The following is a 16,067-nucleotide window of genomic DNA, read 5'->3' on the forward strand; positions in this document are numbered from 1 at the left end:
AGTAATCATTAATGAAAATAAGAACTATTATTTGTGTTTAGAAATCATTTGAAAAATAGTTTTTTTGAAAATCTTAATGTATAAACAAAGCCTTCCTGAAACCAGTTATTTCCTTAATTAGGTAGTTGGGGTTTTTAAATTGTTAATTTCTCAGTTTCAGGATTAAAAAATACTTATCAACTTTGCTGGCTGTAACTCAAAAGTTTAGGTGTGAGAGATCCAATCATGACTAGACATGAAATGAGTAGAATTTCTTACTACTATTGCTGATATCAGACAACTGGTAATGGGTTGGTGACAGAAGATGGATGAGTAAGAGGGGAGGGATGGGGCAAATGGTAGGTAAAAAGCTAACTAGTAGGAAGCAGTGGAGGGCTTGATGTTTTGCATCACATTAGTCTGTGCTCTGAAGTTAACAGGTTTATCTTTCCTATTATGTTTTGTCCTAGTTGCTGTGTCCTTAAGGAATCAAAAGGTCATTTTACCCCAGACATCAGATGCTTACCAGGTATCTGTTGCAAAAAGTGTCTCCATTCCAGAGCTCAGTGCTTTCACACTCTGCTTTGAGGCAACCAAAGTTGGCCATGAAGACAATGATTGGACAGCTTTCTCCTACTCAAATGCATCCTTCACACAATTGCTCAGTTTTGGAAAGGCCAAGAGTGGTTACTTTCTATCCATTTCTGATTCAAAATGTTTGCTGAACAATGCATTACCTGTCAAGGAAAAAGAAGACATTTTTGCAGAAAGCTTTGAGCAGCTCTGCCTTGTTTGGAATAATTCTTTGGGCTCTATTGGTGTAAATTTCAAAAGAAACTATGAAACAGTTCCATGTGATTCTACCATTAGTAAAGTTATTCCTGGGAATGGGAAATTGTTGTTGGGCTCCAATCAAAATGAAATTGTCTCTCTAAAAGGGGACATTTATAACTTTCGACTTTGGAATTTTACCATGAATGCCAAAATCCTCTCCAATCTCAGCTGTAACATGAAAGGGAATGTAGTCGACTGGCAAAATGACTTCTGGAATATCCCAAACCTAGCTCTGAAAGCTGAAAGCAACCTAAGCTGTGGTGAGTTTGTACCTTATTCCCTTTTTTTTTTCTTTTTTTAGGATTATTCTATGAATATGATTGTCAATAAGGAATTATACATACACACATGTACGTGTATATATATTCCCACATATAGATACATATGTTGTCATTAAAAAACTCTTTTAAGTTTTAAAATGTCTCCTGCTCAGCTCTTATAGCACCCATTTGATTATAAGCCATGCATGATCCATCAAGACATTTGGTTTAACCATTCTTAAGTTTTCCCCATGTCATAAAATATCACAGAGTTTATCACTAATATAACAGTTATAATTGTAGAGTCTCAAATAGAAATGTTAACACTAGGCTTGAAACAAAAGAAATTAATAAGTAAGTTATTGTTATTTTTTTTTGAGACAGCATCTCACTGTGTTGCCCAGGCTGGAGTGCGGTGGGGTGATCTTGGCTCACTGCAAACTCTACCTCCTGGGTTCAAGCAATTCTCATGCCTCAGCTTCCCAGGTCTCTGGGACCACAGGTGTGCGCCACCATGCCCGGCTAATTTTTGTATTTATTTTTAGTAGAGAGGGGGTTTCATCATGTTGGCTCGGCTGGTCTTGAACTCCTAACTTCAAGTGGTCCACCCACCTCAGTCTCCCAGAATGCTGGGATTACAGGTGTGAGCCACCCTGCCTGGCCAGTTACTGTTTTTTGTTTGTTTGTTTGTTTTGTTTTGTTTGAGACAGAGTCTCACTATGCTGCCCAGGCTGGAGTGCAGTGGTGTGAGATCTCAGCTCACTGCAAGCTCCACCTCCCAGGTTCACACCATTCTCCTGCCTCACACCATTCTCCTGCCTCAGCCTCCCAAGTAGCTGGGACTACAGGTGCCCACCACCACGCCTGGCTAATTTTTTGTATTTTTAGTAGAGATCAGATTTCACTGTGTTAGCCAGGATGGTCTCGAATCTCCTGACCTCATGATCCACCCGCCTTGGCCTCCCAAAGTGTTGGGATTACAGGCGTGAGCCACCAAGTCTGGCCCAGTTACTGTTTTTAATCACAAAGGTGATACAGTAATAAACTGATCTTTATCATCCTGGAATTAAATTTCAATTGGATGACTTAAATAAACAACCATCACCTAAGAATACTATTTACTCAGCCAGTATTAAATATCAAAACTGTCCATTTTATAGAAAATCTTAATAATCAGAAATTATCCATTTTTTCTTTGAACATTTTTCTCCATTTTTTAAAAATGAGGATTTATAGTTTGTTGCAAATACTGTGTTGTCTCTAGTTCTTCATGAGACTGTAAATGTGCTATTATTAGAAGTAGCTAAATGCAGAATATTTTGAGAAATAATTCTGTGTGATAAAAATTGTATTAAAATAGATCTGCACCTAATATTCTCCATTGACATAAGCTAATTCTGGAAGCTCTTATTTTATTATAGGACTGATTCAAACACAAAAAGTAGAAGTTTCATTATCAACTTTAAATATCATATGACTAAAACTAAGACAGTGATAATGTATACATTTTAGTCACAGACATAACTCTCAATTAAAAAGGAGAAGAAGGAGCCTAGTATTCAAAAGTAATTTATGTGTGACTTTGTTCTTGTAAAAAAATTTCATTGGAACACAGCCATGCTCATTAGTTTATATATTGTCTTTGTCTGCCTCTGTGCTACAATGGCTGTGTTAATTGATTGTGATCAATATAGTATAGCCTGCCCTCCCCTCCTAATTTCCCCTCCTAAAATGTTTACAATCTAGCCCTTTAGGAGAACATTTGCCAACCCCTGAAACTAGTCTAAAGAACTATGAGAGTCCACTTTGCTGAACCACATACTTTGGACAGCACTAGAAAATACCTGCTAGATCTCCTCAGCCAGGGAAAACAAACCAATCGCCCACAGGCTAGTTTAGCCCTAAGACATGGGTGATGGTGGTAGCATTTATTTGTTCCTATACATTTACATTTGTTTCACATAGTGCTTTTAATTGATGAATTATTTCCAATATTAAAAAATTAGATTTCACATAAAAATGAAGTTTTGGATTTTTCTGGTAAATATAATACACTAGGCTACTATATCTGCATTGCCAACACAGCTGGAGCCAGATGGTGGCTGCTGCTTTCCAAGGGGCTTCCCAGTTTACTTCAGCCCTTAGCAAACCCTTATTCTTCCCACTCCAGCCCCTTTTTGTCTTTAGATTGCATTCTGGCCCTGATAGGCATTTAAGTGGGAATGCTGATTTATGCCACTCCCTTTATACGGGCCAGGAAACTGAAGCTTAGAGAAAATAAGTGGCAGAGGCAGTGGTGGGCTCCAACACGTGTCTTCTATCTCCATGTCTAGTATTTATGTCTGGGAATACTCATTTAAAAAATTATTTTAAATTATTTTAATTGATAAAAACTATATGTGTTTATGGTGTACAACATATTTTAATATAGGTATATATTGTGGAATGGCTAATTTGAGCTAATTAACTTTCATTATTATCTCATGTACTTATTTGTAGACAGAACATGTAAAATCTCTCAGCAAGTTTTAAATATACAATCATTGTTATTAACAGTAGTCATCATGTTGTACAATAGATTTCTTGAATGTATTTCTCCAGGCTAACTGAAATTTTCCATCCTTTGACCCATACATTCTCAACTCCTGTGCCCTGTCCACCCCCTGTGCCCCTGGAAACCACTCTTCTATTCTTTGCTTTTATGAGTTCAACCTTTTTAGATTCCACATTTAAGTAAGATCATGCATTTCTCATAATTTCTTAAACTCTGTCTTCGAGACGCCTTTCCCAAGCCTTAAGATTATCAGAGTGCATCAAGTACATACTCATGTACCTTAGTCATCTATAAGTTTTCAAAGTAATTTTGTCAAAAGGGTAGCGTGAACTTACAGAGTCAATATATTTGAGTCTTTTTAACTTTTATAGTGATCTTCTTGCCATTCCAAGATGACGTTAAGCACTCACATTCCAGACATTCAGATGTCCTGGACTGTGTTTCAGGAGAAATGATGGGAGAGGGAATTTCCTGCTGCTTAATCATCAGCTTTGGGAGTTGAAGAACCCAAGTCACTCATTAACTGACAGGAAATACCTGTAACAGAGATTATATCAAGGCTTGTTAGCTAAGCAAATCTTTCATAAGTGTACCCTGTTAACATTTTAACCTTTCATTTTTTTTTCCAGAAAATGAAAGCATCTTGCTGTTTGTGGTTATAATTTCCAACAAGCTAATGATCAGTACAGTAACCAATGGGAGAATAGAAATTTATTTCTAGCATTCCATTGAATAGACAATGTCTGCTCAATATGAGTTTTTATTTCAGGATTAATTTGTGATGGAAAAATAAATAGATTTTGCAAAGGTATATTGCTAAATAAATTTTAATTTGAAAGTAACATAGTAGAATTGAACTGACTCAATTCAACATTAAAATGTCCTGTCATTTGTTTCACATATTAAACATCCTACCCTTAATAAAATTGATATATTAGTAAATATTCTAACAATTTTAGAATATGACTTTGTTTTCCTATACTTTTCTAAAAAATATTTGGGAAATGTACCTTAATTAGGAAAGTTTCAGCAGATTTTTAAAAACATGGTTAAACCTGTCAATCCTTTTAAAAACAAAATGCTTTATTTTGCAATAAATCTTCTTCTTTTTATAGCATCTTCATTTTTCTTAGAATAATTTTATTAAACCCATTCAGTTTTATGACTCTCATGGATAGGTAAATTTTTAGTGGACTCTTTAATTATAGGTGCAATTATTTATTTACCTGTGTGATGATTCAAGTTTAGATACTGGCTAATGTCTGTCAATTTTCACAAAGAACAGACAGTGCCTTCTCTACTAGTTTTATTTATTTTACTGATTACTACTCTTTCCTGAGGGAGTGGTACAGTATAATGCAATGAATAGTCTAAGTTCAAACAAATTACATTTATTTTAACAAGCATTTATTAGGCACTTCCATGGATTAGCTACTGTGGATGTAGAGATAAGACACACTTTATAAGTACTTTATTGTTATTCTTTTCTGAAGTTTCTGGATTTGTACTTACTTTTGTTTCCCTCTCTAGGATTTTTTACAGAGTTTACTAAGGTTTCATCAACTCTTGGATTTTTACCCTTTCATAATCATTACAGTTCTGTTCTTCATAGCCTTAAATTCATAGCCTTCACAGCCTTCAATTCATTATTGGTTCTTCCCTTGCACTTCTAACGAATGATTGAATGTGATATTTTTGGATAACTAAATCATTTTTAAATAATAAAATTAAGATAAATCACTTTATCTTTACAAAGGACTTTATACTTTGAGGATGCCCAAACTCTTTATGAACATAGATGACTAAATTTCACTTTAAATATATTTATTCATGGACAGTTGAGAAATTCATCTTAGTTAACAACTGCCAAGAAAAAAATGAAAAGAATTACTGTTTTTTTTTTTTTTTTTTTTTTTTTTTTCCTGTTATTGCAACTTATTGTGAGGGTTTGCTCTTCGGTTATTTGGAGTATTATTAAGTAGATATGAGAGGAGCAGTGGACTATACATCAGTCTTTTTTACCACAACTTGTGTAAATATTAATATATAGTGACTCCTTTCAGTAGCATAATTTGGAAAGAACAACAGATAGAGAAGAAGGATTAACAGCTTTAGAGCTTTTCCTCAACTACCTGTTTTCAGTGATTACATTTTTTTTCAAAAAAATTTGGCTCTAAATTTTGCTGTTAATGTTATAGAACTTGGCTTCTTAGCTCAGCTAAAACCCAGGTTCTTGTCACATAACCAGGAAAATTTAGGCACGCGTACACATTGAGGGGTGAGTAGAGCAGGACTTCATTGGGCAAAAAGGAAAAACAAAACAAAAAACCACAACAACAAAAAGCTCAGCAAAGTGAGACGGAGGCCTACTAATAGGCCCTCCACCTCACTGATTGATTGCCAGGTCCTCACAGGAGCTGGAGAGAGCAGGCTCCTCCCCTGCATAAGGCACAAATTCTCCGTGGCTCCACCTACCTCCCACAGTGCGCAAGTCGGGCCCTAGTCCGCTGTGGGCAGGTTCAGGCAAGGCCTCGGCAGGTTTCCTCATCTGCACAAAAGTATCTGATGTAAACACTTGTGGGGTGGGTGGGAGATTCTCTGGGGACCCCTTTTTATCTGCCTAGGCATTTGGCTGTCTCATTAATATTAAGTAAATATCTGAAAACACCTTTCTGGTAGCCTCAAAAATCAGGAAACACATACAGATCATATTCTAAAACCAATTTGTTGATGATAAACATATCACTATCCAGGAGAGTGGATTGTTTGTTCTTCCTTAACAACCTCCTGATGCATAAATCCATCAGCCAAAGAAAATTGATTGTGATATTGACTTTTTATGCAGATGTGCTGAAAATAGAACTGGGTAGAAATAAAGTTTGTGCATACTTTTGATATTTCATGTTTTTGTTTATTTTGGTGTGTTTGTAATGCAAGTTTTCATTTATCAATTTAATTTCCTTTTAATTAAATTAGTCACATGTATTTATACCATTTTTACTTAAAAACATTCCAGTTTGATTTTTATTGTCATTTTGGGTCATATTAAAATAGTGTTTATTGAGTATTTAAAGCAGTCAATTTGCTAAACTAGAAGTTCCCCAGAAGGAACAGCTAACTAAAATATTGAGAAGTAAATGTTGCAGTTTCCCATAAAAGAATGCTGCATATTGAAATTTATACTTGTTACTGTGCAATGAAACTGAGGAAATGTTCAAGAAAATTGTTAAATATCTTGCTCTAAATCATAGCTCTTCTGATATTCTTTTCTTATTTTTACCTCTAAGCTCTTTAACCTACTAGTGGGAATGTAGTTTGCCTAAAAACTGCTTTCCCACAACACTGAGCCCTTATCTCCCTTTGTCTTCCAGAGATATTGTATCAGTGCCAGAAGTGGCCTAAGGAGCCCTTGACTGCCAACATTGTGTGTAATATGAGAACTACAGGAACTCCCTCCAGGGTCTCCTCTGTTGCATGCTACAGAGGCTGAGATTTCATTAGGCTCTGAACTTTAAAGGCTTTTTAGTTTGCGGAAGTCCCTTACAAAATATAAGTACCTACAAAAGGGAGGTCCTACAAAAATTGGGCTTATAGTAAATGTGATGCAAGGGAATAATGGGCAAAAAGCATTCAAGACAAAATTCCACCTCAGTCCTGCCTTAACTTCTGCCTCCTCAAATATTCTTTTTCCATGGTGCATTTGCTTAAGTTTTCAGTCTTTAAAACACCCCCTTCCTCTCTCTGCTTCCTTTCACAGCCAAGCTTCCTCTTCTTGCATTCACTCGTCAGACCTTGGCAGTCTAGATTTCATCATTCCCACACAACTCAAACTATTTTCTATAGAGGTACTACCAAAATCCAATGCAAAGTTAAAGTTCTTCTCATTCTTTATCACTCTTGGCCTTTCTGGTATTCTCGATATTGCCACACCCTGCATTAAACTTTCTTCTCTTAAATTCTGTAAAACCACCTCTCTAAAAGTTTTACCTTTTTAAGTCTATAGCTCTTTTTCTTATATCTGATGCTTAAATATAGAAATATCTGTGGTTCCATCCTGTTTCCTTCTCCAATCTGCAATCTATCTCCAGTGATCCCAAACACTCTATAGCTTTTGATGAGTATTTCCTGGCTACACCTCTTACAAAAACACGTTTGCATCTAGGTGTCACACAGGCACCTCAGTTTCCGTTACTGTACTTGGTGTTTACCCCACCTAAGTCTGCTCTTCTTCTATTATTTCCCATCTCCTTTTATTAGATAGACATGTACCAGTTTCTCAAGTTGGAAATTAGCAAAACGTCCTCTATTCTTCCTTTTTTCCCGTCTTTAATTAGTTCTACATGTTATGCATTCTGTCTTTAAATTTCTTGTATCTGTATCTATCTCTGTCAATCCTTTTTACTCATGATATCAAGGCTGAATTATTAGTAGTATTCCTGCTTCTATTTCCCTTCTTTTGGTTGTAGAACCTAAATGACTGATTTGTTTTTCTAAGACCAGCCGAGCGGGCACAAAAGAACCAGCGACCAGGCAAGAGTAGGAGCAAAACTGCAAATTTATTTTTGATCACCTAGCTTCAGGGGAAGAAGGTGGGTAGGGAGAGGTCTGTCGGCCTCCGGCAAAGGAGGCCGACAGAGTCCCCCGGTGGGGCTCTCGGGCGGGGTTCCTGATGCAGTCCCGACATCCCGACAGGAGTGGGGCTGGGAAGTCCACGTGTGGCATCCGTCCAGAGCGGCTTTTCTAGGAGTGGGAGGGCAATAGGCGGGGCACGGGCGTGTCGGGGGTGTTCCGCAGGTGCGACCAGGTAAATCTTAGTCTCTTCGGATTGACGTCACCTGGCGCATGCCCAGTTGGTCTGTACCTTCCTGGGCGCCAGCTGCATTTTTGCACGTGCGGGAAAAGTTGGTGATGAAGAACCCGGAAGTGCGCCATCTTGCCTCCGTTCGTCCAAACAGTCCAACCTTTTATTGATAATAGTGATAAGGGGGCGCCATGGTCTGTCTGGCTACTTCCTGCTGTTAAGGGGCGTTGTTAAGGTCGGGGCCTATAGTTGGTATTTGGACGTACGGATGAAGAATAAAATAAGGCACAGTATTAGTATAGGAATGAGGAATGGAAGCATTTGTTGGAATATGGGCAAAACTCAGAAGGATAGTCCTGGCAAGGCTGGGGAGTATGAGATAGTTAAGAAAATTTAGTAAGTGTGAGGCGAGTGGGGGAAAGTTGAACTGATTTCTCGGCCTAGTAAGGGGGTAGGGCATGAGGGTATAATGAGGAACAAATGTGCAAAGTAGTTGTTGGCCAGGCAGCAATTAAGGAGTGGAGTTTTTGTGGAGTGGATGGCTTTCTGCTTACTCCTACTACGGAGATATTGGATGGAAGGCTAGGTCCAGAGAAGGATGGCAAAACAGAATAGGTAGCCTCGCTGTTGATTAAAAAAAAAATTAATTGTCTTACCCGCTACCAGGAGAGTTACCCATGGCTTGGTGAGGGTGATGGGGGTCCCCGAGTCTCGGCACCTTCAGTTGTCATCGTCCAGATGTAGGAGCTGGAAGGAGCTCCCAGGATCCTGGGAAAGGGGGTCACGTGGAGACGCAGCACCTTTTCTCAGGGGGGGGCAATCAGACTTCCAGCGTCCTCCCTGCTAGCAAGCAGGGCAGGGGGTTGCTGGTGGACGAGGGTTAGGACATTCACTGGCCCAATGTCCTGACGCCTTGCACTTATAGCAAGGCTGCGTTGGGGCTCGGGGACCTTGTGGACACCTGTTGGCATAGTGTCCTGCCTTGCCGCACTTATAGCAGGCTCCTTTTGTAGCCTTGCAGTCTGCGGAGTGTGTGCTGTCTGGCCTGGGGTTACGACTAGGCTGTAAAGCCGCTGCTAGGAGCTGTGCCTCAGCCGTCTCCTCTCTGGAGTTACAGACCTTAAAGGCTAATTTAACTAGGTCTTGTATTGGTGCCTGAGGACCATCCTCTACCTTTTGAAGTTTTTACGAATGTCAGGAGCTGATTGAGAAATGAAATAAGACGCCAAAATGGTGGCCCCTGTGGGGGAGGCCAGATCTAACCAGGTATATTGGGTTAGAACCTCAGTCAGCCTATTTAAGAATGCGGCTGGATTTTCTCCTGGATTTTGAACTAAATTCCTTTATGTATATGGTAGGATTAGCTGAGAAATCACCTAAACGCTTCTCAATTTTGGAAAGATCGGCCAGTGAAAAAGGGACATGTACTCTGACTACCCCCTCCACCCCAGCTACCTCTCGCAAAGGTGCTAACACTGTAGGAGGGTGTGGGGCAGGGCACTTAGAGCGGGTGTGTGCAGAGAAAGGGGACCCTAGATGGCCGGCTGAGGACACGGAAGGGGGCACGGGTGCGAGCGGGCTACTAGTCAATGAGGAGCAAGGAGGAGGAGTCTGGGCAGGAAGGGAGGGGGTGGAGAAGGCAGGGAGAGAAGGAGGAGTATAGGGCAGATTGGGACCAGAGCGTAAGGCCCAAAAGCCTTGTATGTAATTAATTTCGGACCACTTGCCTAGCCGCTGGCAGAAATTGCTGAGGTTGATCATGCCACAGTGGAAAGGAAAATTAACTGCTTCCTCCTAAGGTCTTGTTTGAGCTGTAAGGTTTTTAAATTGGCTAGGAGGCACCCTAAGGGGGTGCTCTTTGGAAATTTGGACTGGGGGTTTCCCATTTTTTTCCTCTTTACTTACACAATGGACACAATGGAAATGGAAGTGGATCTCTGCCTGGCTTCAAAGCATCCTTTGGAACCAGCAGAGACAGACTGGAGGCTCATGGAGCCAAAGTGGAGATTACCTTCAGGCGGACGTCTCCATCCTGAACGGGTCTCCCGAGCCACTTGGTGGCTCAAAAGTGGACCTCGGACCAGCGCAGGATTTTTGGCCGAGGGAGGTAAAGAGGAGACAAGGGCACTTACCCCAGAGAGGCCGTGAGAGTGAGGGAAGTGGGTATCAGGTTCTGGTCCGTCTGCAGCCTGGGAGCAGGAGGAGGTTCCTCAATCCTTAGAGGCCTGAGGAGGTGTCTCCTCCCGGGTCTTCGGCACCAACTGATTTGTTTTTCTAAGACCACCAGAGCGGGCACAAAAGAACCAGCAAGCAGGCAAGGGTAGGAGCAAAACTCCAAATTTATTTTGGTCACCTAGCTTCAGGGGAAGAAGGTGGGTAGGAAGAGGTCTGTCGGCCTCCGGCAAAGGAGGCCGGCAGAGTCCCCTGGTGGGGCTCTCGGGCGGGGTTCCTGATGCAGTCCCAACATCCCGACAGGAGTGGGGCTGGGAAGTCCGTGCATAGCGTCCGTCCGGAGCGGCTTTTCTAGGAGTGGGAGGGCAATAGGCAGGGCACGGGCATGTCGGGGGGCGTTCCGCAGGTGCGACCAGGTAAATCTTAGTCTCTTCGGATTGACATCACCTGGCGCATGCCCGGTTGGTCTGCACCTTCCCGGGCGCCGGCTGCATTTTCACGCACGCGGGAAAAGTTGGTGATGAAGAACCCGGAAGTGCGCCATCTTGCCTCCGTTTGTCCAAACAATGACTATTTTCAAATGAAATATAGTTTTCTTGCCTACCTCCCCCTCATTTTCTCTCCCTGCCTTTAAGAAAGAGTTCACAATGTTAGCAATTCACCTGGTGAACCCAAAATATCTGACGCAGGTTTCAATTAGTTTAGAAAGTTTATTTTTCCGAAGTTAAGGACACACCCGTGACACAGCCTCAGGGGGTCCTGATGACATGTGCCCAAGATGGTCAGGGGACAGCTTGCTTTTCTATGTTTTAGGGACACAATACATCAACCAATCCATGTAAGATTTACATTGATTCAATCTGGAGAAGGGCGGGACAACTCCAAGTAGTGGGAAGGGGGCTTCCAGGTCATAGATAGATTTAAAATTTTTCTGATTGACAATTGATTGAAAGAGTTATTATCAGTAGAAAGGAATATCTGGGTTAAATAAAGGGTTGTGGATACCAAGATTTTATCATGCAGATGAAGCCTTCAGGTAGCAGACTTCACAGAGGATAGATTGTAAATGTTTCTTATCAGACTTAGGGTCTGTGTAGATGTTAATGCTGGAGGGGTGTAATGAGGTATGTACAACCCTCTCTTCCATCATGGCCTCAACTCAATTTTCAGATTAACTCAGAAGGATATTGGCCAAGAGGAGGAGTCCATTCAGATGGTTGTGGGGGCACCCTAGAAGTTCATTTTTTGTTTACAGCCTTGAGTGCCCACCACTCAAGGTTCCAGTGTGTGGGATTAACCACTGGAAGAAAGACGGAGGGTTCTAGTGTTCATGGTATTGATATTTTCCAAAGCCTTACAGCAGTTATCCATTGTTTATATATCTGATCATCCTTGTCAATTTTTACTTTACTTTAGCAATGCCCAGTGACTTCGTGCACAGACCATTTCAGTGCCTCCTTGGTATTTGTTTTAGAAATTCTGTCTGCCAGTAAAATACCCATCTCTACTCTCTTACTCCTGGCTCTCAGGCTCCTGTGCCCTATGGGCCGCCTTCTTTGAAATTGATTTGTGTTCACTTTTCTTACCAAGCTGCTGTCACATCCTCCTTTGGGTCACTGCCACCTTCGGAGCACTTCCCTGATAGCACTTAGAACTGTGACGCCATCTCCCTTTCATGTCTCCCTGAGAGCAGCGACTTAAAGCATCATTCTGGTCTCTGTCCCTCACATAATGTAGGCAATAAGTAAATGTTTGTTAAAGGAATGTGTAAAGGTCTGTGACAAGAGCTGCTTGCCAGTCAGTGTCATATCATAGCCTGCCTATAAGATCAGGCCTTTCTAAAGTATCAGGATTCCTTCCTTGGGCCAAGTGCCGCAAGGTATCAAGGATGAAGAAATCATGCCTCTGGAGGTACTGTTAAACTGTTAGGTTATTTTCTGCTTATGCATACTGTTTACCTCGTTACTTTTGTTAGCTCGTGCAGGAGCTGTGCCCTCACATTCCCACAGGAAAGTTTTGAAATGTTTATTAGAATAAAATCACTATTACATAAATGTCCCTTAAAATTAAATATATTGTGCACATTATATATATGTATATATATGTATGTGTATACACATACATACATATATATTGTATTTTTTTGTGTGTTTTTGATACAATATACTTTGTTTTAAGTATAGCCAATGTTTCTCAAGACTCAAGCTGTTGGAAAAAGTCTGTTTATTGTCAGAGGGATATTTAGTGCAACAGTGAAAATCTACAAAAAAAATCAGCTCAAAACTTGTCCTGCTGAGAATGAGTTAGGAAAAGCTTGAAATAAAAAGATGCAGAGACTGAATTGAAGTCACAAAAATGTATTTCTGGAATTACAAATAACATCTGCTAGGATGTATGAACCAAAACTGTGCATTTTATGGGTAATTCATAATATCTAACTTCACTTTTGAAACTTATTCTTGATGTTTGTATTATTTTATTTGTATGAATTCCTACCCAAATTCTTAAAATGTTTTATACAAAAAAGTCCTGAACTTTTTGTACAAACTTTAACGGGCAATGGCACTGCTTTTCTTTTGATGTGTGATGACTGATAAATTGAGTTAAAGATTTCAAGGACAATTTCAATACTTTGGTTTTATGTTTGAGAAAATTAAGGCACAGTGACCTTAAGATACTTTCTTGACATCAAAGAATTACTGGTGGACTCTTCTAGGGCTGCTTCTATTAACCGTATGATTCATGATTTTTTTTCTGGGTAATATCACTAAATCATAAATCAAACTTACATATTCTCTTTGTGTTGATCAAGGTTCCTACCTGATCCCGCTCCCGGCAGCAGAACTGGCCAGCTGTGCAGACCTGGGGACCCTCTGTCAAGGTAGGGAGCCCACAGTGTGCTTCAGAATCTCTTTGCTTCCTACTTGCAATTTTGGATAATGTAGTTGTCATTGTTTTGATTTTTATCTGATTTTTCACTTGGAAAGCCAGAAAACAGCAAAACAGAAGAATTTCTGCATGTGTTTTAGTTGTGTGGGTGCACAGTACGTACGGCGTGGAGAAAGAATGCTTTCACACCATGGGTAACCACAATTCCACAAAGCTCTGAGTTTAAAAATGTGAATTTATATCCTATTAAACATGGATTGGTTTCATTTTTCCCCGATGTCTTCTCAAGAATATACTGGACTTGCAAAAAGTCCAGTGTAAATACGGTGTACAATACTTTGAAGAAGTATTCATGTCTGTAAAACAAAGAGGGAAATTAATTTGAATATTCAGTTAACTTGAAGATAAGGCCGTGAGACAATTTATGATGACAAGATAACTTAAATCTTAAGATTAAAATAGTTATAGTAAAGTAATGTTAATATAACTGTGCTAATTACTATGATGCTTACTATATCGTGGTCAGTATTTCAGTCATATATTATGTACTAAATAGCTGCATGCTAAATAATACATAAAGTTATACAAGTTTTAAAATAATAATACAAATATTTTGCTTTATTTTATCATTGCTCCTCCTAATTACCCATGACTCTTTTCATCTATTCTACTAAATACTTCTATAATGAAGTAGCATGTTCTATGTACCACATTAAGAATCACAGCCATGCCTTTTGTAAAGGCTGGATCTCTTATTAAGAAGATTGTAGCACAAAGGTGACAGTGGTTAGAAGTGAGATTGAAGAAGTAGAAACCTAAGCTCTCTTCTGTGGTTCCAGTGTGAGAGTAGGGCAGGCAGGAGGTAGGGTGGGGTGTAACTTATTATTATCTTTGTTTTCCTTTTGGAGACGTAATTTCTTTGATATTATTATTAATCAACACCCTATGAAAATTAAGTCATCAAGTAGTTTTTTTCCCCATGATCTCTGTCTAGTTTTCAAATTGTTATATGAAATTTAAAAAATCTGTAATTCTGTTTAGTTCAAGATCTAAAGTTTAAAAAAAGTTATTTTTATTTTTAAAATTATTCTCACCTGAGATATCTGACATAATACTTTGAAAATGTCTCCCTTATAAAGCTTGCCCTATGAAATACTTTTTATTCATCAGTGTTTAGTAAACTTGTTGAAATCTTTAAATGATTAACTTAGTCTATGCATTTCATTTGTCTTTTTCTTTACATTCATCTTAAGAAGAAGTACATTTGTCTTCTGAGATTTTATTTCTCTAGTCTCAATGTTATTAGACAAACTTAGTTTAGATAACTTTCAAGCTGCAGATCTGTACAGGCTGCTTTCTATAACTTCTGACAGACTCAGGAAACTGAGTTCTAGAAGGGTTTAGTGTTTCACTGTGTGATTGCCAGCTTGTTAATGGAGACCTAGGTCTAGAATCTAGAATCTAAATGTCCTTTCTCTCGTCACTTTGTGCTTGCTCCAGACCCTTGTGTATTATAGCATCAAAGGCCATGTGTACTGATTCTTAATGTGCCATAGGAAGCATTGCTTCATCTTATACATTACAACCTTGGAGTCTATTGTATTTCAAAATGGTTTCCATTCTTCCCCTGTAAATTTTAATGCATTAATTATAAATTGCTTGTCCAAATTAACTGTCATGTGCTCTTTGCAAAATTACGTCTTTCTCATCTTTATTACCAGCTACTGTAAACTCTCCTAGTACTACACCACCCACTGTCAGCACTAACATGCCTGTTACTAACAGAATCACTAAACAAAGGAATGGTAAGAAATCATTACCTTTTATATTTTTAGTATGTCTAACATAAAAAAATTGTATTCTAAGGAGGGAAATATGTATTATTCCAACAAAGTTTCTGTTATTGGAGTCAATTGGTACATTTGTAGGACTAGTAAAATTAATAAAGATCACTTAACTCTGTTGAGTTCATTCTTATGACCAGTGGAATGAGTACATTTCCAGTACTCCTCTTTTGCGTTTTTAGCTAAAATTTTTTTCAAAAGAAGTTTTAGGGGAAAAAGCATTTAATTAGAAGGTATTAATGTACATCATAATAGAGATCAGAGAAAAACGTATTTCCATGGTATTTTGTCAGATTATTTTCTGCAGGAAACAAGTTTTAAAGAATTTTACAAATTTCAAAAAACTAAGTAATTGTAATAATTTGATTTCTCACTTAAGTGAACTTTATGTTCATATATTTGTGACATTTAAATCAATTTTCATAGTAATACTTTGCTTTCTGTTTTTATTTGCTGAAGAATAATAGATTGTGATTATATATCAACTAAATCAAATCAATTTTTGAATGACAACAATTAAAGTCACTTCAAATACTTCTTGCTTTTTTCTCCAAATATACTTTTCTATTATTTATAATTTGCAAATACAGCAGTGTATGGTAAGAAATAAACAGAGGAAAAGTCAGGTGAATAGAGTTCTTTAAGCTGTTCCTAGATGAACAACATACATGGCCTTTTGGTAATTCACAGTGAGCGATTTCAGTTTCTTCTAATAAAAGAGAAATTCCAATCAG

At 38.8% G+C, this 16,067-nt stretch overlaps 1 protein-coding gene across 1 annotated transcript in view; it reads left to right on the forward strand.

Annotated features, from left to right (window-relative positions):
- LOC104655534 (adhesion G-protein coupled receptor G6) overlaps window positions 1-16,067 on the forward strand; it is a 119,477-nt gene that overhangs the window by 67,187 nt on the left and 36,223 nt on the right. Inside the window, 2 exon segments of the mRNA XM_030928968.1 lie at window positions 450-1,073; window positions 13,413-13,481. Of these exon segments, the coding sequence (XP_030784828.1) occupies window positions 450-1,073; window positions 13,413-13,481 (693 nt within the window).

This window comes from Rhinopithecus roxellana, chromosome 4 (assembly GCF_007565055.1).
Source record: "Rhinopithecus roxellana isolate Shanxi Qingling chromosome 4, ASM756505v1, whole genome shotgun sequence".
Classification (NCBI taxonomy): domain Eukaryota; kingdom Metazoa; phylum Chordata; class Mammalia; order Primates; family Cercopithecidae; genus Rhinopithecus; species Rhinopithecus roxellana.